Genomic DNA, 25,393 nt, shown 5'->3' on the forward strand with positions numbered 1-25,393 from the left:
AACATGTCCAGCCAGGTATATATGATTTCCAGAGGGATCTTTATCAGGGAACAGCTGATCATTTTACAGTCATACCTCGGGTTGAAGTAGCTTTGGGATAAGTATTTTCGTTATATTTTGCTGCGGTGACCCGGAAGCAACGGAGCGCATTACTTCCGGGTTTCGCCACTCGTGCATGCGCAGTCAAAATGACGTCACACGCATGTGCGGCAAATCGTGACCTGTGCACATGCATACACAGTTGCATTCGCTTCTGGATGCATCCAGAGGTACCACTGTAGAGTAATACACAGTGGGCAGATTTATCCTTCCACTGCAATCCTTAAGTGAAGTACTTTTTTTCCGTAGGAGGAACTGGCGGCCATTAATTTATCTCTGAAAAGTAATGTAGCTAGATCAGGAAGAATAAAAGTTTTATAGTTCATTGGGCTTAGCTTCACCTTAGCCCTGGACCAGTGTTCCAGGTTTTAAGGGGAGAAAGTGCCCCCCTTATCTACAATCTAACCAGCTGTAGCTCATATTCTGTCTTATAGAACTCAGTGAGTATCATTGGGAACTGTGTTCCTCAGCCGTCTGAAAATCCTTCCATTTGATTTCACACCTTACCATGATTTTAGCAAGTTACAAAGCCTTGGGAATGGGATTTTATTCAGACTAAGTGATGATTACTGCTCATTGCCACTGGTCAGCAAAGCTGTGGGGCACCGGCAGAGAACTCTGAAATTCCATTTGCACTGTGCTACTCATCTGGACCGACACCAGGAGGAAATTTGCTTTTTCGAAATAAAAAATCCCACCCTAGTTTCATTATGTAGTTTATATTTATTCATACAAACAATGCATACACAAGACTGTATATTGTTTGAAGACAGCAATAGATTTCTAATTTAAACAACTCTGTAACAAAATTTAACTAAATTTAACATTTATGAAAATATAAATCTCTGATTGGGTAGTTCTTCCCCAACGATACAAAGTTTACATAAAAACATTCAATATGATCTATTGGTTGCAAACAAGTTAGGAAAATCATTCAAGTCACTTGATATATATATATACTAGATTGGCTTTTACATAGAATAGTCGCACACTGTGGTTATTCCCTAGTTTAGGTATTTGTTTCCTGGAAATTTGGTCACTAAGACTCAAAACAGAAGTGATAGTGGCAGACCCATCTGTTTCAACTCAGGTCTGTCCCAAACATGCATAAAGCGTGGCTTGCGCGTGTCCAAATTTTAAAGCCAACGGGTATATTATTGGGGATGCACCTATAGTTAACCTCTTTTGCCAAAGGTGTTTTTTTCTTGACTGGTATTAAGAGCCCAGTTAAGGGAAAGAAGTGATACTGGAGAAATAGTTGTTGGGAGCAAAGGTTTAGCACCTCCACTCCTGAAACCTTTTTCCTTTTTTTATAAATGAAAAAAATCAAGCCACTTTATATGTAATTAGGGCAGACTCCAGCCTAAACAAACAGGTACCCTACTCTTGAGTAGTGCCAGAGTTCAATTTTCAACATCTAAGAATACAAGCAAGTCGGTTTCATTCACATCCTTTGAAACGTGCGCCAAGGACACGCCACATTTAAGATAAGCAAGGAAAACAAACCTCTCGCCATTCCACAGCTCCATTAAACTGCCTACAACAGACACCCTGATCCTAAATTCTTGGCCCCCTTGATCTGCTGTTTACACCAACTCAATGCCCCTGTCATGCTAACTCTGTGTTTCAGTTTGCTGAACATTGTGCTGGTATTATTGCTTATCATATAAGCACTTGCAGCAAAATCGTTGGGCGGGTTCTCACTTGCATGTACACTGTCTGACCCCGCGTCACTTGACAATTCAGCACTCGGTGAATCTCGGTGGAATGTGTGAAGTATCTGGATTGAAAAATACCGAGTGTGAGTTGTCGTTGAGTGGGAGAGACGAATGGTCTGCCTGCGATGAATCTGTGGTTGTGGTCAATTAGTGACACAAATCCTGGTGCGACTCAGCACCCAGGGCTGCTTTCCGCTGGGTTATTTGATATTTAGAGATGGATATTCTACTGCAAAATGCTGCCTGGCAGGAATGGCTCGTGTGTGCGCTATTTAGCTCTCACACTTTAAAATACATGAGAGTTGTGATTAGGCCTGGATGAGGCCCCCACTCTCACACACAAGCACACACACAAGCTATTCCGGCTTAGGCAGCTCATGCAGTTTGCATCTCCCATAAGAAGTGTGAAAAATTGGCCACTACGTTCCAAGTAAAGGTAAAGGGACCCCTGACCATTAGGTCCAGTCGTGACCGACTCTGGGGTTGCGGTGCTCATCTCGCTTTATTGGCCGAGGGAGCCGGCGTACAGCTTCCGGGTCATGTGGCCAGCATGACTAAGCCGCTTCTGGAAACCAGAGCAGCACACAGAAACGTCGTTTACCTTCCCGCCGGAGTGGTACCTATTTATCTACTTGCACTTTGACGTGCTTTCAAACTGCTAGGTTAGCAGGAGCAGGGACCGAGCAACGGGAGCTCACCCCGTCACAGGGCTTCGAACCGCCAACCTTCTGATCGGCAAGTCCTAGGCTCTGTGGTTTAATCCACAGCGCCACCTTTCCCCTTAATAGAGCTGTGGATTGGGGCATCAGAATGCATGTAGCTCATTTCTGGGTTCAACTGAGTGAGCCAAGCAATCAGAAAAAAAGAAGGGTATCCCACAACTTCTGCCTTGAAATTGATAAAGTTCTATAAAAAGGCCATGAACAGTCCTACAGCAGGAAGTGAAGAGGCATAAATACTGTATATAGAAGTAAGAAATTCATTAGAAAGTCGAACAGGAAAGAATCCTTTGGAGCAGCCAGTATCTCGCCCCCCCCCCAGCACATACACAAGCATAATGTTAGTCCCAGAGTATCTGATCTGTGTTTCACACAGGGAAGAACAGGAATGATAGTAAGGCAAACACTACGAGAATCAAGAGCGACGCACAGCATTTCTGAATGCTTCCTGTTCAGATTTCTGCAAGGAGTGGAATATTTGGGACAACAGAACTAATGATACCATTTTTTTGGACAACAAAAGATATAATGGAACAGGGTGGGTGGTATCCTTAATGCCCTTTTTCGTTGAAAATGTTATTTTATACACAGTACTAAAATACAGTGTGAAAGAGACAGAAAACAACACAATTTCAGGAGTTAAGTTCCTTTCTTACACGATCTAGCAGTTCCTATGATTTGTAATAGAAAAACTTGAATAGAAGTCCAAACGTAGAAATTTTGTAACTTTCAGTTTGTTATTATGACTGATTTATTGTGTCACATGTGCCTATTTTTGATTTGTAGGTTATCAGGGTTGTAGCCAACCAAAGTTGTATTCAGAGCAGACCCACTGAAATTAATGGACCTATGTCCATTAGTTTTAATGGGTTTACTGTGTGTATTACTAGTACTGGACACAATGCTCAGCTTCTCTATTCTTTCTGTACAATGGGCGCAATCCAAGCAAAGCGAAGTCTCACTGATTTTAGTGGGAGCGATTCCTATGAAGCATTTGACCCGAATGAAATCAGCAAGACCCTGGAGTTCTGTTTACTGACCGAATTGTGCTTGCCCCCATTTCCCCCCACAATACAAATAGCTACTACTTCAAAAGCTTACAGAATGCATCCGGACTGACATGTGACATTGTCATTTGCACCATCAGAAGGATAAAATTCTTTTTTTTTTTTGCACATGATAGTAATTCGAAGTAGCCAGAGATTTAGGCTTATGCCCACCTGGATTTTAAAACTTTTGAACCACCTCATTCCAATATGAAATGTAGTTTCATTTCTTGTTAGAAAGCTTTACAACCTTTTTTCTTCCTCCAACATTTTAGGTTGGCATAATAAATGATATTGCTAGAAATTTTCACTCATGGCATTGCAGGAAGCCTTATATTTGAATATTTCTTTCTAAACTCTGCAGCCACTAATTAAACTTGCTTTAAATTTGCTCTTTCCCAATTTGTTGGTAGTAAAATATAAATGGGATAAGCAGAGATTTGTTGAACTAGTTACTTATTCAGGTATCTGAAGAAGTGTGCATGAACACGAAAGCTCATACCAAGAACTAACTTAGTTGGTCTTTAAGGTGCTACTGGAAGGAATTTTTTTTATAGTTACTTATTAATTTATGATCAATTGTCAGGGGTGAACCCGTGGCTCCTGCAATCTATGGCAGAACACACTTTGTCATAGCAATAGTTGTGTTTTTTGGTTGGAGTTGCCTCACCTGCCTCGGGGTCTGTCACCGTGATGGGACTATCTCTTGCAAACACCTCTGTAGACTCCCTCCATATGCAGTCTGCTGTCACCTTGAAATTATAATTGTGGCACTTCGGTCTAATCACTTGTGTTGCATTGCTGAAAATCTGTCGGCTATTTGAAGTAGCAATTTTAATTTTCAGCGCTGCATCCACTCGATCCACTACAGTATAAGTGCCTATGCTTCCATCCTCAAAGCCTACAATGATGTTCAAATGCCTCTGGGAAAGAGCGAGGAAAGTCGGTGTTTTGTAAAGGGAGCAAGCACCAATGTTTTTGCCATCTGCTAGTCTCATTACAATCAAGATAGAGATTGCACCATTATCATCATCCTCTTCACCAGCGCGAAAACAAATGTATACAAGGTAGCGGCCGTCCCGAGACAGCTTCTGCCTCCAGATGATACCGGAAGCATGGACAACGCGAAGTTTGCCACTGTGAAGATCAAGTACGTTGATATTCTCATCGCCGCGGGATATGATGCCCAGTTTTCCATTGGGTGATATTTCAAAATCTTCCAAAGTCTTCAAGAAAGTGTTGGGCAGTTGCACACGTCTACAAATTACTTCTTCAGTAAGACTCCAGATGTTTACAGTTTCAGTAGATGTTATGAAGACTACAATATCAGGGCAATCTGGGATCAGTTTAATATCGACGATGGCAATGCCATCATCGCAACAGAACTTCTTGGTTATACTCCCTGTCCACAAACTCACGGCCAAGACTTTATTTTTTGTCATTCCAACGACAAACGTGTTAGCGGTAGTTATAAATGCATTCTGTAAGGCTACAAGAATATTGCAAACTCTGTGGCCTGTTGCCAGTCTCCAAACCCTTGATGCATTTTGCTCACAGAGGGAGACGACAAACTGATCGTTGTGTGTTATCAAGAGCTGACATATCTTTTGTCCGTTGATACGGAACAGATTTTCACCCGAACCAGTGTGCCATACATACTGACTGCATTTATCATCAGACGTAATCATCAGATCACCAGTGGAAGTCAGCACACAGTTTTCAACAATGCTTTCATGCTTAAACACAGCTTCAATAAACCCTGTGCCAAAATTCCACTTATGTATCGTTTCAGACCCATCAAGTGTATAAATCACTTCACCCCGAGCAGACAATACCAATCTTTGGATTGGCTTGCCTGTTTTGTCAATGTTGGACATAGCAGTTATGATATCTATATCCCATACAGAAAGGACACCACTGGTAGATAAGGATAGCAGCATGTTATGATGGCTGGATTTAATTAATCTGACTATGTTTCCTGAGATTTCTTGTAAGCTGGCCATGCACTGCCCCGTGTCTCGCCTCCAAACAAAAATGGCAGAGGTGTTTTCAATGGAAGCAACAATACAGTCACCATTTTTGGACAGCACAGCTGATACAAATCGCTCGTTATGTTTCGCTCTAAACTTTTCAACGATTTTCCACATGGCTGTGTCAAGAAGTTCTATATTGAGGGCCTTACATATTAAAATTGCACTTTGATCTTCAGCCAGTTCAAAGCTGACAAAGTCACTGTCCCCTCTCTTGCAATCAAAGTCATCTGTTAGTTGGGGGTTGGCAACATCCTCAGTGTTCCAGATCGAAAGACCACCTTCGCTGTCCACCATCACCATTTCTTGAGCTGTATCTAGGACAAGAAGGAACTTGACAAAGCCACCGGAAAACTCAGAGGTCACAGTGGCTAGCTTGTCCCCACTACCTAAATGGAATATAGATGCAGTATTCAAGTACTGTCCGCAGAAAGCATACATTCCATCTGGGGAACACTGGACACAAGTCACTTCATACCAGCAATGGAACTGATAAAGTGGCCAGCCATAAAGTAGATCAATCACGGTAACATCTTTGCTAGCTTCTAGCCAAGAAAGTGCATGGTTTACTGACAATGTAAATCCATTTATAAAACTGGAACCTACACCAATCCCACCGTGTTTTGATCCCTTAATCTCTACCTCAGACAGAAGGCAGGAATTTAGGTTGTCATAAATCAAGAGTGTGTTCTTTGTTGTGGCCACCACAAGGTATTTTTCATCACTTGTAAGCTTCATGCCCAATATGACCGACTGAGCTGTTGTAATTTGCCTCAGTAGCTGGCGGGTCTCTACATCCCAGGTACTGATGGAGCCGTTTTCTAGAGCCACAATGACCGTATTTGGATTAAAAGTGGGCAGGATTTCTGTCACTTGAGTGCAACTGGAGGACAAAGGCAATCTCTCGGGGCTGTAAGTCACATCCATAGAGGAATGCAATGGAACAATGGAGCAATATTTGGGGCCATCTTTGTCACATTCCAGAAGAAGCTGCCTCAGTTTCGGCAAGGAGCTGGCAACTGGGAGAAGCCTCTGTTGCAATTCAGCTGAGAGAGTGCCTGGGTATTTCATCACTTTGTATTTTATAGCACGGAGCGTGATTGCAAGGAACTTCAGCTCTTTTTCTTGCGAGTAGTTATAGGCCAACTCCACATCAGAGAGGGCTTTGTCAAACTGCCCAATTTTGATCATGGTGTACAGCCAACTGAAGTTCATAATGACACCGTACAACATGTCATCTGTTTTCCCACATCGTGTGAGGTGGTGCAGAAGCTCTGTCATTTTCCTGTGGTTGACAAAAAATATGTCAGGCTCCAAAGGGTTGCACTGGAATACCCAAGGCTGATCAGGTGACTGCCTATCGAAATTTGTCTGGTCCATGATGTGCCTCTCGTCATCATTCATGCTCCGGCTGTCGCTGTCAAGGCAACCATTCAGATATTGATCTTCACTGTAAAGAGATTTCCTTCTGCCTCCTGACCAAACACCCAGAAAATACTCTGCCATCACGGTATGCATTTCGTGAACGTCTTCTTCGTTGTGAAGATACATCTTTTGGGCTATAAGTTGCAGGTGCCTGTTTGCCCAAACTAGTAGCGTAACGTTTTTTACTTGCCTTTCTATCAGGTATCCTGTTAGTCCTTCTTTCAGCTTTGCAATGTAGATGTAAGGTACCCTCAGAGGGTTGTGTTGCCTGATGCTTTCATTTAATTCAAACATAACTGTGTTGTCAAGCGCTAAAATGTCTTCCAGTTCCATTTCACTCAGACCGGATTTTGCCATGGTGATGTAGCCAAGGGCTCGGGACAAAAGCCTTGGCCCACAGCTGTTCTCTAGAGCCCAGAACATCTGCTCTATGCTATCGTGAACAGTAACACAGAGAGAAGACTCATCAACATCCTTGTGAGATCTCCAGTTTCGGACTTCTCGGAAGGTTAGATTTACAAACATGGGCAGTGTGCATTTGGAAAAAGCTTCGTTGACATAAATTTGTTGGCCTGATGTTACTTTTCTCTTGACTTGGAGCAGCTGCTGCTTGAGAACTTGACTACACATCTTCCTGTCCCTAGGAGTCAATTCAATATAGTTATCGTCGTCGTGTATAAGGCACCTCAGTTTTTGCAGTATTCCATGTTTGTTCGGCAGTGTTGACAAAATAATTCGGACCGAACGGGGCAGATGAACAGGGAGCCACCATAACTTTCTAGCATCATCGTTATCCGAAAGCTGCTCTAGAGCATCGAATATCAGAACCAGGGGTCTATGAAATGAAGACTCATTCAAAAGGTTTATAAACAAGTCCCGAAGGTCGTGGATTTTTTTGGGGTAGCTTTGTACGAGGCATCGGTAGTTAATTGCTAACTGCTCGCAAATACTTTGAAGGAGATTCCTAAGATCTGTACTCATCTCTGTGGATCCCAAAAACCTTATAACTACCACAGGGTCAGATTCTGGTCCCATTTCTTCCTTTAGCCAAGCATAAGCCTACAAATGCAGAAGTATAAATAGATTAATATGTGGACTAGCAGAGCTAATGCAAATCAAACAATAAAGAAAGAACAATAAAAATGTGACAGACATAAAGCAGTTCCACTCTGCTTTATGAACAAATATTAAGTAGTACAGATTTACGGGTAATAAATCATATTCATCCAGTGATGTCAATGACTAACTTACGCCCATTCATTCAAATGGATCTATTCTGAGTATGACTTAGTTAGGTAATAATAATAATAATAATAATAATTTATACCCTGCCCATCTGACTGGGTTTCCCCAGTCACTCTGGGCAGCTCCCAACAGAGGACTAAAAACAGAATAAAACTTCAAACATTAAAAACTTCCCTAAAGAGGGCTGTCTTCAGATGTCTTCTAAAAGTCAGCTAGTTGTTTATTTCCTTGACATCTGGTGGGAGGGTGCCACCACTGAGAAGGCCCTCTGCCTGGTTACCTGTAACCTCACTTCTCAGAGTGAGGGAACCGCCAGAAGGCCCTCAGAGCTGGACCTCAGTGTCCACGCTGAACGATGGGAGTGGAGATGCTCCACCCTTAGGTTGCAATCCTAACCCCATTTGCCTTGGAGTGAATTTAGTAGGACTTACTTTTGATTCAAGGTGTGCTGTAAGTGTTGGGGTTTTCCACTCTACTATGGAGGTAGATGCTACACAGCTGACTACCAAGTAGGTTGTGGCTCTGTCCCTAGTACTTCAACCTTGTCAGCACCTTCTTAACTTTCCCTACTGATAACTTTGGAAGCCATAACCCACCATTTGGCTGGCCCACTGAGCAGGTGAACAAAGTTGGGTGCTGGAGACTGCAAATATGATTATTATTCTATTCTGTGATATTCAAATGAGCGACAGGAATATTGCAAGGGATACTGTTTAAGTCTGCAGGTTGCCATTGCTAATTAATTACATCATGTGGCTTTCTCTTTTATTCTCTCTCTTTTTAATAAATGGAAAAGTCAGAGATGTACTAATTTTTTCTGGACATTCTATGCAAGACCTTCATATGAATTCATGTTTGGGCAGTGTAAATTGTAGCAACTAGACAGGAACTTAGGGCTTCACCGAATGGCAGGTTCTACACGGATCCTACTTAAGTAGTAATGTTGAAAATAGTGGGTTGGATCCATTTACTTATGCAGATATATATACTTTTTAGGAAAGATAACCAAGTGGTGGTAGAACATTAGAGTTAAGGTACGTGGTTATTTATGAGGTGGAAGACCCACCTTCCTCAAATTTCACATTATAAGATATGGGGGAAATATCCTTATGTGCTACAAAATGATTTCCATAAAGCCTTGACTTTACTATATTGTGCAAGGTTATTTTAGGTCAGGAAAGCTGAGAAGGAAAATCACTTTGTGGTGCTACTTCCACCACCCAATTGACTAGCATTTACTTTTTAACAGTCTTTATAGGTTGCCCTGTGGCAAAAAACCCACAAAACTCTTAGGGTGGCTCATAAGAAGAAATAAAACCATTTAGAATTAAACAACAATAAATCTAAAGATATAATACAGATAAAAACATTATGTTTTTACCTATATATTTTCCCTGAAACACTCCCCGCCCCCAATGCTAACCATTCCACCAGAATGATTTCAGGAGCCTGTCCACAGTGACAAATCTTGCATGGGAACCAGTCCTCTATCACTGTTGCATATGGCAAGTCATGAAAGGTGCTGCTAACAATTCAAGAGCAGTATTGTTTGCAATTGTAATTCTTGCACATTTAATGAAGTGAGTGTATGGCTGCCTAGATGGATTTCATTTTTTCTTATCTACACAGTGCTGTGGCTTGAGCAGGTGCTCAGTTCAACAGCGGAGGAAGTCTATACATGCATCTCCCTCACAGGAAATTGATGGATCACAGCATGCCAGCAATTTTAATGCCTGCGATAGAAAATCAGGGGGGGTTTCTCAGTGATGAGAAAAATAATGGCCCATAGGTTTTCCTGAAAAACAATTTCAATGAAAGCCATGGTGGACAGTTGGATATATTCCTAGGTAAACGTTCAGTTCACAAATGGCAATGTTAAGGCATAAAACCAGCATATTACTTTATGTGAACTGACTGGGCATCCTAGAACAAGCTCAAGAATTTTCTGTGCCGGATGAGCACATACTCAGGGGTTTCTCGGTGCAGAAAGAATAGTATTAAAAGAAGGACAATTTGCCAAACTGCTGGGTATTATATATGGGATGAAATGTACCCCTTCTTCAAAAAGATCTAAAGAAAGCAAATATGTCTTTACAAAACATACTTTTATTTTTTAGCAAAATGAAGAATGTGGTCACTAAAATAATCCACCCACCCTCAGAACTTCAGAGCATAGGAAAAAGAGGGTGTGTTGACAAATTTATGCAAATGTATTACAATTTATGCAAATCTATGCAAGTTTTTGTACCAATCTGCTCTAAGAATAGGACAACACAGTGGGAGTCTTTAGGAGCACCTATAATGATAGCTTGTCATGAAAATATGGGCTTATAGATGTACTCAAATTAAAACATAGTATTTTTGCAGTTAAATTTACAGCAGCAAAATAAATACACATAGGTGTTTGCGTGTGTTTTACCTTCTTTGCCACTTCCGCTAATAAAAATGTTTTTCCAGTGCATGGTCCTCCATATATGACAAGAGGGTTAATGTGTCCCACTTTCCTAGGTAGAATGTATTTGTGCATAATATTCCTAGCATCACATCTGTACTCATAGAATGACGAGTAGGTTCTACATAGTGAGGAATGTTGAAGGACTTCATCATACAGCCAGTCTGTCTCTATGTCAAAATTCTGTTGCACGGTTGCCTGGATAATATCCACCATGTCTTCATAGAACTGTTTGCCAAGCCCTTCGATGTAGTGGTTCTCCACTTCTTGGGTGTAACCATGTTTGATGTCGCAGTGAGTAACAGAGGTGTAGACTCTCAAATTAGATGAAGCAACAATGGTAGGAACAAATTCATCCCTGAGTTTGATGAGTTTCTCCAGCGCTTCCGGGTCCCGCAGAAACTTCCCACCCGTATGAAACACGTCCATGTATTTCTCCATCTCGGGAACTTTAACAAAACGTTCTATGTTTGCAATCTTCCGAATGTAGCAAACACACTTCTTCAGGAAAGCTGGGGTTTGTTTTCCTAAGGCGAAATCAAATTCATCTTCGATAGCTGGGAGGGGAACAAAAGAGCAAAGAGGAAATCTAAAGTCCCCGCAAAACAGAATGAAAAGTGCTCTGTCACATTCAAAACTGAATCAGACCACCCGCGGCGGCAGCGGGAGGCCCCATTAGCTAAAGTGGTGCTTCAGGTTAAGAACAGTTTCAGGTTAAGAACAGACCTCCGGAATGAATTAAGTACTTAACCCGAGGTACCACTGTATTCTGTTGCTGGTGACAAGGTTCCACAAGGGAGGAATCGATGCACTTTGTAGTCTCTGCATTGCCTTCTCTGTCTCTTGGTTGCTCAGCGCCATGACCAAGAGACAGAAGTTATGCATGGTCATAGTCAATTAATAATTACACACAATTATTACAATCAAAATAAAAGGGAAATGTTTCCCTTTTTGCATGTACTTGGCTGATCACAGAAATATATGTATGTACACTGCATGCCCGAATTCGATGTTTACCAGAGGAAAGATATCTCTTTGCTTGACTGTGTTTCATTTTCCCCTTTTCATAAAGCGTCTTCACAGCTGTCTTAATCATCATCTTAATCTCTTCTGATATCTCCTGCCATTTGCTGTCACTGACAGGGTTCGAAGATGCTTCCATCTTTAAAACAACAAAAACAAATAGTTAATTAAAGCTGAAGATGCCAGCATCGATTTCTTCACCAACCACCAAGGTTGTATTTAAGAGATCGGGCAACAGTAGCTAAAATAACATAGCAAAGACGAAGTTCCCCCATAGTTAGAAATTTCTCATTTTTCGTTATTTCCAGGAATGCCTGGAATAGATGGGGCTTGCACCATGAAGGATAGGAAATAAGGAGTATAACACCTACTGAAAAGAAGGAAAGTCTCATTACAGAGCTGGCCTGCACATCCATATCCCTAACAAGATTACTGCAACATCAAGTGACAATTTGAATGTTATAATTGGATATCAGATACTCTAGAGAGAACTGTGATATAATATTTCAGGCAGAACTTTCATGCTGCTTCATGTCACCTGATATGCAGTGCATTTCAATGGAGTCAGTTTATACATTTAGCTGCTGTTTATCAAAGCTGAGTCTACACACACTTCCAGTTCAGAATTCTAGTTCAGCATGAGGTGAAAGGGGTGACAGTACCACTTCTGTCTACACACATTGAAGACTCTCTCACATTAAAAAATTACAGAAAATAAAGGCTAACAAAGCAGGGGGAAATGTTCTAGGTTAGCCCATTCCCTGCTGTGGGAGTTTTGTTTTCAGAAAAGCAGTGCAAATTTCTCCCTCAGCTGCCTTGAGTTTGAAGTGGCCCTGTCTATTCTGCTGCGCACGTAGATCAATCAATGTACAGAAACCGAGTTATGTACATGCAAATTTGAGCAAGACTTATGATTAGAGAGTGATAGGTGTGTGAGGCTTAACAGCACACAATAAATTACTACCACGTATTATCATAAAATTGCACAATAACACTGTTTTAATGGAAGGAGTGGAAACCCATTCTTCTGTCTCGCACATTAAAATCAACATTGCATAAAAACCCTTATATCTGGCTAGATTATGTCTCTAATGTCATATAGTGTTATTCAAAATACATCTACATTCAGCACAGACTTCAAGGGGGATTGCAAGGTAACGCACAATTTCAGCAAACTTAAGAAATGTGGAAAAGAATAAAACATCTGGATAAAAAACCAGTAACAAACATAGCTGTAACATTCTTCTCCTTTTTTTAAAAGCAACAAAATTTATAAGTCCAAAATAACAGATGTCGGGTCAGGAGGTCAAATGTGACCCCCCCCAATAAAAGATATAAAAATCGTAATCCTAGTTGTTATATCAAGGAGTCCAATTCATAAACTGTGCAGCATCCCTGTACACTCTACGCCTGAAAAAGAATCTGAGGCCTCAGTGTACTGGGCTTCTGTTTCAGACCTTAAATATCGTGTAGAAGCTCCAGGGGCGCCAACTTGCCCCCCACATTGAGGGGGTGCAGTCAGGTGACGTGTCACATGACATGCCACATGACGCATCATGTGATGCCACTCAGATGATCGTGGCAGAGGGTGACCTCTGTGCTTGTTTGTCTCAGCCGCCACCTGGGCTGCCAGGTGGAGGTTGGGGCATGTGGTGGGCAGTGGCCCCCTAAATATTGGGGTTCTGCTGCTCTCTGCCCCAAAATATTGGGGGAGCTGAAGCCCCCTATACTTGGCGCCACTAAGCAGCTCAAAAGCCTGACACCTCCATATTAATCAAACTTAACCAGGTTAACTCTTGTTTCAATACAGTCATTCATGCATAAAACGAAAAATATATAAAAGAAAGCTGCTTTTGTGTTTGTCTAACAGCTGAACAAGTTTGAAATCAGTTTGAAGTTCAAGGGGATTTAGTTTGGCACAGCATTACAGTGGTGCCTCGCAAGACGAAATTAATCCGTTCCGCGAGTCTCTTCGTCTAGCGGTTTTTTCGTCTTGCAAAGCGGATTAGCGCTATTAGCGGTTTAGCGGCTATTAAAGGCTTAGCGGCTTAGCTGCTAAAAGGCTATTAAAGGCTTAGCGGCTTAGAAAAAGGGGGGGGAGCGAAAAAAAATCTCAAGACTCGCAAGACGTTTTCGTCTTGCAAAGCAAGCCCATAGGGAAATTCGTCCTATGAAGCGCATTGAAAAACGGAAAACCCTTTCGTCTAGCGGGTTTTCCGTCTTGCGAGGCATTCGTCTTGCGGGGCACCACTGTATCGCCCTTTGAACCTATTAGTTTACAGATTTCAACTCTGCTAGGAGCTGCGGACAACTTTAGGGAGGCATCCCGTTCTGCTTTACAAATGTATCTTGACTCTGTAGCTGAAGAAGAGGCTAATTCATTCTCATGAAACGTTGGCTGTTCTGCTGAGTGCCAGGAAGAATGCCAATCGGGATGGCGTGCATGTTTCTGTGTGTGCTGTGGACTCTTGCCAGCTGAGAGCTGGATTGCAATCAACAATTTATTTTGCTCAACAGCCGCTAGATATGAATGTCTCCCTATCTCTTCAAACCAGCGCAGTGTTTGAACTTTTTATTCAAGGGTGGTCTGACTTGGGATCTTGAACTGCACTCACAGCTCCGGGCCAGCGAACCGATGCAGAAACAGATGGAGGAATAAGATGGAGATGTAACAGTAATAGAAGCTAGATTGTGATAACAGAAGGGCCTTTGAGATGTCTGTGTAAGCGTAAGTCTACACAGTAAGTTTACCTAGTTACCGTATTTTTCGCGCCATAGGGCGCACCTAGTTTTCAGAGGGGGAAATCAGGGAAAAAAATATTATCCCCCCCCCCCAGCTCTGGGAGCAGCGGAAAGGCTGCGCGCAGCCTGTGCGTTTCTCCCAGACCTTCTCCCTGCTTTTGCGGGAGGTGGGGGAATTCCCCCACTTCCCGCAAAAGCCCACAGGAGGGAGAAGGGACTGACTCGGCCAGTCAGTCCCTTCTCCCTCCTTGGGGAAAAGCCCCCAAGAGCGGTGCGCTCTTTAAAGGCTGCACGGCTCCTGCGGGCTTTTCTACGAGGTGGGGGAATTCGCTCTAAAGGCTTGCGGATAGCTGCCTGAAGCCCCCAGAGCACAGCAGCAGTTCTGCGATCCGGGGGCTTCAGCGAAAGCAACGCGAAGCCTCCGGAGCGCGGGGGGAGCTCTCCCTCTGCGCTTCAGAGGCTTCGCGTTGCTATCGCTGAAGCCAAGGAGCCTGCATTCGCTCCATAGGACGCACACACATTTCCCCTTCATTTTGGGAGAGGGAAAAGTGCGTCCTATAGAGCGAAAAATACGGTAACTGCCACGACTTTCTCAATGAAAACCTGAGAACTGTAGGATGCTGTGAGTTCTGTTAGAGACCTCTAGCTTACTTGCAGTCCTACAATTCCGACAGATTCTTGGACAGAACTGCAGAGTTCGCATAAGGCAGCAAACCTCCTGGTCCCTTCCAAGTCCACAATTCTATGATTCAATGAAAAAAACCATGATTGCTAAGTCATAGCCCAAACCTTGCTTTACACATTGTGATTTGTTTGGTAGCAAAATAGATGATGACCCCCAGTTTGGAAGCAATACTAAGGCATGCAGTTTGTTCCTTCTGGGGAAGAAGTGAAGCAGAGGTCATCTCCATTAAACGTGGTAAATTGTTAACTATAGTCAACTATGACATCCAATGACTATGAAACAAACGGAAACCTATACATTTCAGGAAGGCGATTTACCATGTTGGGATTGTTCTTCGGCATTTCAAATTTTGGTTTGAGGTAATACATCGGTGGCACCGAGTTCTCATCTCTGCAATACCACTCTTCCAAGATCTTTGTTTCCAGCTTTGCCTCGATAGCAGCATCCAGAATCATTTCAAATTCAGATGCTTCCACTTCTCCTGGTATTCGGATGCTCCCATATTTTTCTCCCAAAAGGCCCTGTGTATGTGCAAGACAAAGTAAAGTTTAGTAACAAAGCTAAAGACATATTAAGTGATGTCTGAGTTACCTAGTTTGTGCATGTCTTGCTTGCTATGAAGATACTCCTGCCCATTGGGGAGGAAAAAACTCTTTGTTTCTGTTGTGGTGTTCTGTATGCTATAGTTTTATGGTTTAGTCTTATTATAAGTACAGTTATACCTCGGGTTACAGATGCTTCAGGTTGTGTTTTTTCAAGTTATGGACCCGCCGAAACCCGAAAGTACCAGAACGGGTTACTTCCAGGTTTCGGGGGTCACACATGCGCAGAAGTGCTAAATTTCACTTTGCACATGCGCAAAGCACCGAATCGCGGGTTGCGAACGTGCATCTCGCATGGATCACATTCGCAACCCGAGCATCCACTGTACAGTGGTGCCTCGGGTTACATACGCTTCAGGTTACATATGCTTCAGGTTACATACTCCGCTAACCCAGAAATAGTGCTTCAGGTTAAGAACGCGGCGCGGCAGCAGCAGGAGGCCCCATTAGCTAAAGTGGTGCTTCAGGTTAAGAACAGTTTCAGGTTAAGTACGGACCTCTGGAACGAATTAAGTACTTAACCTGAGGTACCACTGTATTGTAAGTTTCATTGCAAGTGCTGCCACTGGATTTTTATGGATTGTGCCAATCCTGAACGTATTGGATTTGTGACCATGATGCTCATTTGCCTTCAGTAGCAAGTAAATCTCTGCTGGATGAAGTACAATTGCCTCTGGTCTATTTTTGGGGAACTCTGCATCGTGTTCATGCAAACTGACAGATACAGGCCTGGTTTGCACATTACGCTAAACCAAACCATGGCTCGACATGAACAGACCATGGCTCAACGTGAGTGTGCTGCTTCTTTGGTTCTCCTTGGTTGTTGGTCCTCCTTCCTCCCTGCAGTAAAGATGTATCAATAAAATTTAATAACAGACTGTTGCTATCGTTTAATGCAGTGTTGCAAATAGCAATTGGGCTGCTTGTGTGTGGTAAGAAGAGACCAAGAAGGGAAGCTTTACAAGATTATTTTTCTACATAACGAAGGTAGGTAACTGATGATTCTCTCGAGCACCTTCAATACTAGGTCACATCACACTAGATCATAGTTTAAAACAAACCGTGGTTTAATACGAACAAGCTGTGTGGTGATACATGCTGCTCTGAAGTTCCCACACTTCTCTAAAGCTCCCACAGTGCTCCTCTTCCTGTTCTGCTACATCACAGATGAAACAAGATAGAAGATGATTGTCATGCTGTCCAAACCTGGGATCATGCTTTGTTTTCTCCAAACCACGAACAAACCTTGCTTACCATTTGTGGTATTGTCAGGGAACTGCCATCGGCTCAGAGGCGAGAGACAGAGGGGGAGTTGTGTTACAGGGAGCCTCTGGAAATCTTGCGAACCAGTTCCTCTTCCAGCGAGGAGGAAAGCCCCACCTCCAGTGGAGAAGAGGGGCAGGAACCGGAGGATGCTAGAAAGAGCCTTAGCACCGCGACTGAGCAAGCCAGAGAGGCGGGAAGCACACCCCTGCCATTGCCCGTCATGCGCAGTAGTTTGAGGCGCAAGGAGGGGCGGCAAAGGCTGGGGGTGATGAAACTTTTATGTTGGGGGAGGTTCAAGAACAGACCACTCCCGGATTCTGCTAGCGACTGAGCCAGACATGAACATTTGACGCTCTTCACTGTCAATAGTTTGCACCGAAATAAAGCAAGTAAATGACAGGTCGGAGTCCTGCCTGGTTACTCTCGAGCAACCAGACGAGCAATGGACAGGTATGTTTGGAGGAAGCAAGCCATGCGCCTGAGTTCAAATGGCATGGAAGCCAGCCACTGGTTTGTTTTGGTAGCAGAGGATGTGGGAACTTATAAGCACCTTGAGTTAGCACATTGCTTGTTCATATAAACCCCATAGCTTGCTTTAAACCAGGCCAGTGTATTTTTATCTACCCCCTGCAACCTGGCGCCATTTGAATTTCTGTCTGCCGCTTAAAATTGGTTAGTTGGGAAAATGGCAAGTAATGGTAACAGGTACTTCTGACTTAAACAGCCAAAGCTAATCACTACTAAATCTACTTACCTACTTACATTTTAAAAGGCACTATTAAACCACACAGTGAATACATAAAAGTTGAATTCCTAAGGATTTCTGAAAAGTGCCTCTTTGTCTTCTGGAAAAGTCAAACTGAAATAATTTAAAGTGCTAAGATTTTAAGCTGAAGACCATTGTTCAAAGCAATTAAAGCTAAATTACTGGGGAGCTTGAAATGACAATAGAAGTGGAATCTGAAGGCGCTTCCAGATTGTCAGTATTTTGGGGAAGGGATTCAAGGGTATAACCAGGATATTTGTGAATTAAGATGGATTAAGGTGCTCTGTTGCCACAGAACAACAAATACACTTAAAAAATAATAATCAACTTTTTGTGGTTAGGAAAGTGACAGGGAAACACACAGATACTCCACAAGTACCGTATTTTTCGCTCTATAAGACGCACCAGACCACAAGACGCACCTAGTTTTTGGAGGAGGAAAACAAGAAAAAAAATATTCTGGATCTCAGAAGCCAGAACAGCAAGAGGGATCACTGCACAGTGAAAGCAGCAATCCCTCTTGCTGTTCTGGCTTCTGGGATAGCTGCGCAGCCTGCATTCGCTCCATAAGACGCACACACATTTCCCCTTACTTTTTAGGAGGGAAAAAGTGAGTCTTATAGAGCAAAAAATACAGTAAATCAGGATGAATGCTCTTTGCAATGTAACTTCCCCACAAACAATTCCAAAGGAATGCTCAATAAATAGGTAATCTGGATAAGCCCCAAGAAGGCTTTTCATCCGGAGGTGCTTTAATATCCCGGGTGAGTCATGATGTTGATGTAAAGCACCACACATACTCTACAGACTTTGAGGAAGATTATCTTCCTAATTTATACGCAGATAATAGTAGCCCCTCTTGACTTGATTCCTGTACAGTTGATTATTAACGAGCGTAATCAAAGGGGAAAGTGGGACTACAAACAACTTAGCTCCCAAAATAAAACCTGCCACAAATGTTCCTGACAGCGAAGTGAAACCAGAGCAGAATAAGGTTCAAATCTTCCAGCCACGCGCGGAAAAGTAATTTATAAAAATAATGGAAACAACCCCACGTAGAATTTCTTGCTATTGAGTAACTGCCACCAAGTCAGTGGCACTTACTTCTGCGTAAACATTCAGGATTGAGTGGTAAGAATAGCGGGGTAAGGAGAGCCAGATATTTCAAATCTGACAACCCTTTGGTTTCAGATAGTACATAGGTAGAGTCTAAAGAGCCTGGGACACAAATTTTCACGGCCCCCTAGCAGCTATGGTGGTTCATTTACCAGAAATAATGCAGTCAGTGTTAACTCTGGAAGTGTATAGAACAAAATATACATCAGGAGGCTTAGTTGGGTCAGAATCGAGTATACATTTCCAATATTTAACATAATGAGGAGATTAGCCCTCAAACAAATTAAAAATTGTTCAACAGTCACACATGGAAATAGCATATCATATTGAGCCACTAGATGGCATTCTATTAGAACTAGTTGATGTTTAGAAATTAAAAAAAAATCATATTCAAAGACAGTAGGAATGTCTAAATGCTGTTATGCAAATAATTACAAATTCTTATTTATCTCAGCAACTGAGTTATTGAGGTGAAAAGGAAATGAGTTTCTTTCTTTTTAAACCAATTTATTATATTTTTATCTCACCATTCCTTCAAGAAATTCCAACACAACTTATGAGGTGGGTTATTGTGAGAGAACGTCACCAGTCCAAATTCAGCTACTAAGTTTCATGGTGGAGTAGGGATTTGAACATTCCATCCACCACCACACTAACTTTAAAAACGTAAAGATTATGTAAAAATGTTCCCACTGAACTACTGAAGTGGTTTTTCTTATAGAAGGTTTATAATATAAGCTTTATATGCCACCTTTGTGCAGCTTCCAGAGTGATTTACAAAAGCAGGATGGAATATGCAAATAACACATAGAATCAACATGTTAAAAAGAAAAGTACATTCTCTAGCCATTGAAAAACTCAAGGAAATAAAATCTATTTTCTTAGCTACTTTGAAACCACCTGTAGCAAAAGCAGATGTGTCAAATACTGCCAAAGATTTGTTTAGAAGAAGAAGAAAAGTTTTGGATTTTAACAAACTGAACTTGGAGAACATTACGCACAGTGACCAAATTTTACATGTATCTAGAGTCTGTTGAGAACACAATGCAGATCCCCCACTCTTCTCTTTTCTATTCCTTTTGTTTCTTGTCTGTTCCACTGCAACCAGCTAGCAGGGATTTATTTTCATTTTAATTGTTTAGAATTCAGAGCATCATTTAGCAGTTTATAAATAATAGTAATGGTTTTACAGAAATTCAATTTTTGACTTTTAATTTTTTACTAGGTAAAGGTAAAAGTACCCCTGCCCGTACGGGCCAGTCTTGACAGACTCTAGGGTTGTGCGCTCATCTCACTCAAGAGGCCGGGGGCCAGCGCTGTCCGGAGATACTTCCAGGTCACGTGGCCAGCGTGACAAGCTGCATCTGGCGAGCCAGCGCAGCACACGGAAACGCCGTTTAGCTTCCCGCTAGTAAGCGGTCCCTATTTATCTACTTGCACCTGGGGGTGCTTTCGAACTGCTAGGTGGGCAGGAGCTGGGACCGAGCAACCGGAGTGCACCCCGCCGCGGGGATTCGAACCGCCGACCTTTCGACTGGCAAGCCCTAGGCGCTGAGGCTTTTACCCACAGCGCCACCCGCGTCCCTAAAAAACACTTCCCCTCCCTAAAAAACAAAACACACCAGTGTATATTTCTGCTTTGTCACAGTCCGGAGCAAACAATGGACATGATTCAAAAAACAGCTGCACTGACTCTGTCTTCTGCCCAAACCAGAACAAGCAATCCTGGCAATCAAGGGGTTGAAGGATCAACACCTCTCAGTTCCGTTCCCTTTTATTTAGGGCTCACTGCTTGTATCCAAGCCAATGCTAAAGAGAGGCTTTGAATAACAGGACATCATGACCCTTAAGCAATACTTTTCTGCCTCTTGGCTGTCAGACCAAAAGATGAGAAAATAGTGCTCTGTGTTTCTCTGTTTAATCATGTTTTGTTTCTCTGAAAATTCAGGCACATGTGGCCTGAAAATAATAACATTTTGCCTTCATCTTTTGAAATGACATTTGATCAAAGTGAGGGATGGCTAGGCATCGACCTTTCTGCTACAAAGAAGAACGGAAGCATCAGTGTGTCCTTGTGACATACTGGTGTCTCTGTGTGGGAGAGAACGACAACTTCTGCACAAACTGAAATTGCAATGCTGGAAGAGCACGTGCCGCTGTACAAAAACCTGGCTCATAAAGAGATTGGCTTCTCAACAGCAGTGTGACCGAAAGCTTGTAGGAAATGACTACTCCATTTGAGCAGAGCTATGGTAGCCTTTGGGACGCGGGTGGCGCTGTGGTCTAAACCACAGACCCTAGGGCTTGCCGATCAGAAGGTCGGTGGTTCGAATCCCCGCGACGGGGTGAGCTCCCGTTGCTCGGTCCCTGCTCCTGCCAACCTAGGAGTACAAAAGCACGAAATGCAAGTAGATAAATAGGTATCACTCCGGCGGGAAGGTAAACGGTGTTTCCGTGCGCTGCTCTGGTTCGCCAGAAGCGGCTTAGTCATGCTGGCCACATGACCCGGAAGCTGTACGCCGGCTCCCTCGGCCAGTAAAGCGAGATGAGCGCCGCAACCCCAGAGTTGTCCGCAACAGGACCTAACGGTCAGGGGTCCTTTACCTTTACGGCAGCCTCACTGAGGAAAGAAATGCCTACCAGCAAAGTTAAAATTATAGGCAGTAAAGAAGCAAATGGATCCAAACAGAAACGGCACCGCAATTTTCTCGCCAACGTTGCCGGTCCAAAGCGCCAAGGTGGCTGCTTAACTGCAGAAGATGGTATGGGCAACTAACAATCAACCATCGGCCATGCCAATCACAATACGTTTCAAAGATGGAGGTGAGCTATACCAGCAGCTCACGATTGTTGAATGTGTTGTGAAAGAAAAAGTCATTCCACTGAATTGGTGTTGCACTGATTGGGATGGCATGAGGTCAGGGAATCTCTGGGTTAGTTGCACACATATCTGCAGGAAAGTTGCTGTTTACCCACCCCCTGCCACCCAACTGCTTTGCTGAATTTGCTGCTATGAATAGAGAAGACACAACAAACACGAATAGAGAAATATCTTCTATTACTTTCCTATTATTCCCTGCTATTCTTCGGCACAGAGCCTTAAAGAAAAGAAAACTCACACAAAGCTATATTAAGTGGTTATCAGTGCCCCGTCCTACAATTCTTCCTCCAATTTCTCCACTTTTTTTTAATGAAACGAATCTGTTGCTTATAACTTTGTAATCCAGAATGTCCATTAACAGATCCAACAAGGAAAAAATATGAAAGTAGCTCCACAAAACTGAGCCTGTTACAAATACTTCTTGAGATGGGATAATCTATGAATGGAATTGTTCTTTTAACAACCACTGTGATTCAGCACTCTGCTAATCTCTGCGCTCTGAGCATTAAAATTCTAAGTTGTGATTGGAAAATTGTTAGAAATGAGCTACAGCTCAACTTCTTTGAATACATTAGCATAACCAGCAATTAAAAGCAAACATAAGTCTGCATAACACAAAAACTGCCAACAAGTGACAAAGGCAATTTCTACATTTCCCCTTCAGATCTGAAATTGTGGTAAAACTCTTTATGGCCACACAAAAATCTTAGTGAAGTTGTCTTGTTTAAGATAACTCACTGGCTAAGAAGCCTATGCTATATTTGGCAGTTTTAATATACTCCTATTGATGGTCATCTTCAAACAATAAAAAGCAAAGATGGTTCCTGAGCCCCCCACAAAAAAGAGGTGTCTATTTGTCCCTCTAATATTAAAAGCATATATCTCTAAAAGCCACAGGCCGACAGCATATGAAACAGCAAATTTTCAGCTATTGCATGCATGTGAGCAAACCATGGGTGACAATTACTAGAATATTTAGTTTATCCATTTTGATTTATTGCTTATTTCTATATTTCTCTCTCTCCCTCCACCAACTTCTTGCCTGCCTCTCTCTCTCTCTTCCCCCTTCTCTCTTTGCTTATCTGATCATTTCTTTCTCTCTCTCCTCGCCTCATTTCTCACAGCACCTATTTTCCAACCCGTTTTCCCCCTGATCTCCTTCTTGATACATACAGTGTTTCTGGTAAAAATTCACTGCCACAAACACAATCCCTATGGTAACTTTTTAACACCTCCTGCTTATTTCCTGACACTCCCATTAGGTTCACCTGTAGTATGTTCACCTGCCAGATTTCCTCCCTCATCAAGCTGCCATAGGGAGAAAACAGGCCAAGGAAAAGAAGGTGGCCCCAGCTCCTGCTGTGGTCAAGAAGACTATGAGGGCCGTCAACACACTCTTTGAAAAAAGGCCGTCAACACACTCTTTGAAAAAAGGCCCAAGATCTTTGGCATCAACTCCCATCTCTTGCGGGGGCGCACTTAGTGCCAGCATCGTCCGTTAAGAGTTTGGGTGTAATCTTCAACACCTCCCTTTCCATGGAGGCGCAGATTGCAGCTATAACAAAGGCGGCATTTTTTCACCTCCGCCAAGCTAAGCAGTTGGCTCCTTACTTCTCTCGCCCCGACCTAGCCACTGTGATCCACACAACGGTCACCTCCAGACTTGATTACTGTAACTCACTCTACGTGGGGCTGCCCTTGAGACTGACCCAGAAACTCCAGCGGGTGCAGAATGCCGCGGCGAGACTCCTTATGGGGTCCTCGCCGCGGGATCACATTCACCCGGTGCTATACCAGCTGCACTGGCTCCCGGTGGAGTACAGGATCAGGTTTAAGGTGCTGGTTTTAACCTTTAAAGCCCTATATAGCCTAGGACCCTTGTACCTACGGGACCGCGTCTCCTGGTATGTCCCACGGAGGACCTTACAGTCTTCAAACGAAAACATCTTGGAGGTTCCAGGCCACAGGAAAGTTAGGCTGGCCTCAACCGCAGCCAGGGCTTTTTCGGCTGTGGCTCTGATCTGGTGGAACGCTCTGCCACAAGAGACTAGGGCCCTGCGGGACTTGACATCTTTCTGCATGGCCTGCAAGACAGAGCTGTTCCACCAAGCCTTTGGCCAAGGCACAGCCAGACCCCCTCCTTTGGTAATCCTCACAGAACTCTAGGCCCAATGGTTGCCATTCATTTGATTTGAACTGATTTTATAATGAACTGATTTTAGAATCATGTATTATTTTACTGTTGTTAGCTGCTCTGAGCCCAGCTTCGGCTGGGGAGGGAGGGATATAAGAAAATTATTATTATTATTATTATTATTATTATTATTATTATTATTATTAGGCAAGATAACCAGCCCAAATGGGATCTGGCCCACTTTGGGAAACGATCTTGTTAGGTCTGACCAGGGAGCCATCCTCTGCAAAAGTCTGAAGGTGCCCCTGGCAGTTAAATAGCTCCCACAAGCTACTTGGCTTCTGAAACTGGCCCACAAATACAGGCCTGAGACAAAGCGAGAGAAGATGATTCTGGCTTGAGTGGAGCAAAACACTGCAAAGATGCTTCTAACCAGAGGGCTCCTGGGCTCAGAGGAGGCATCAATGCAATTGCAACCCTGGAGGAGAACAAGAAGATACAGCTGGTGGCGATTACAGATGATACAGAGCAGGGATGAGAAACATGTGGCAGTTGGAATCCAACTACTGTCAGCTCCAGCCAGCAAGGCCAAGTATCAAATTTGTTACAGCAAGACTTCTGCTGCTGAAAATTTGCTATTCTGATGCATCTGTTTGTGGGTTACCGCAATAGTTTTATTGTGGTGGCGGCTGGTGTGGTGTCTTCCAGAGGCTGCTAGACTGCAACTCCCATCATTCCTCACCACTGGCCATCTTGGCTGGGGCTGATGGAAGCTGAAGTCCAGCCAAGATCTGTAGGACTGGCTCCCCCTGTTTCAGCCCCATCCAAAACATCCAAAACCTGAAACGGTTGCTCTAAAAACAAATCTGCAAGCGTTAAAATATATACTCCCTCCGATGAAGCAGCAAAGACTGAGGTCAGCTCCTGTGCACCACAATTTACATAACTAATTTTCACAGGGGTGTCAGTTACATCATGAGGTTATTGGAAGAGTTGCTGATATATAGGCACTCTGTAGTGAGGTTGCACAGAAAAATAAAGTGAACCACTAGGTTGTTTGTTAAATGTATGTCCTTAGGAAAGCATCTATAACCACACTACGGCTTGTAGGTTAATTAGATAAAGCATTATTTTTATACCCACAACAAAACATGGACCTGCAGATGTTTTCAAGCAATCTTCTAGGAGCCTCATACGAGTTTTCTGCAACTCTGGTCTGTCCCATTCTTCGGGTTCCACTCCCCAGTATAGGTCAATGACCTGGAAATCCAACAAACAATGTGGTTGTTAATACGCTTCACAATTTAACATTCCAACATGTAACAATGAAGCAGTCAGAGATTTGGTGTTGACTTTGTTTACTTGTTTGAGCTTGATCCCTCTTTTAATCTTGGGTGGTAGGGGACTCCCAGCCATAGCTGTCAACTTTTCCCTTTTCTTGCGA

At 43.0% G+C, this 25,393-nt stretch overlaps 1 protein-coding gene across 2 annotated transcripts in view; it reads right to left on the minus strand.

Moving 5' to 3' along the window:
• Positions 1–1,068: 1,068 nt before the first annotated feature.
• NWD2 (NACHT and WD repeat domain containing 2) overlaps positions 1,069–25,393 on the minus strand; it is a 62,462-nt gene continuing 38,137 nt past the window's right edge. Inside the window, exons 3-8 of one of the 2 annotated variants that reach the window (XM_083459723.1) lie at positions 25,093–25,209; positions 15,502–15,705; positions 11,752–11,896; positions 10,702–11,291; positions 4,144–8,096; positions 1,069–4,037 (exon numbers count right to left, since the gene is read on the minus strand). In XM_083459723.1, the coding sequence (XP_083315849.1) occupies positions 4,158–8,096; positions 10,702–11,291; positions 11,752–11,896; positions 15,502–15,705; positions 25,093–25,209 (4,995 nt within the window). In that variant the 3' untranslated portion in view covers positions 1,069–4,037; positions 4,144–4,157. The remainder of the gene's footprint in view (positions 4,038–4,143; positions 8,097–10,701; positions 11,292–11,751; positions 11,897–15,501; positions 15,706–25,092; positions 25,210–25,393) is intronic. The other variant, XM_083459724.1, reaches the window with a different exon arrangement.

This window comes from Podarcis liolepis, assembly GCF_965112155.1.
Source record: "Podarcis liolepis genome assembly, chromosome: 9".
Taxonomy (NCBI): domain Eukaryota; kingdom Metazoa; phylum Chordata; class Lepidosauria; order Squamata; family Lacertidae; genus Podarcis; species Podarcis liolepis.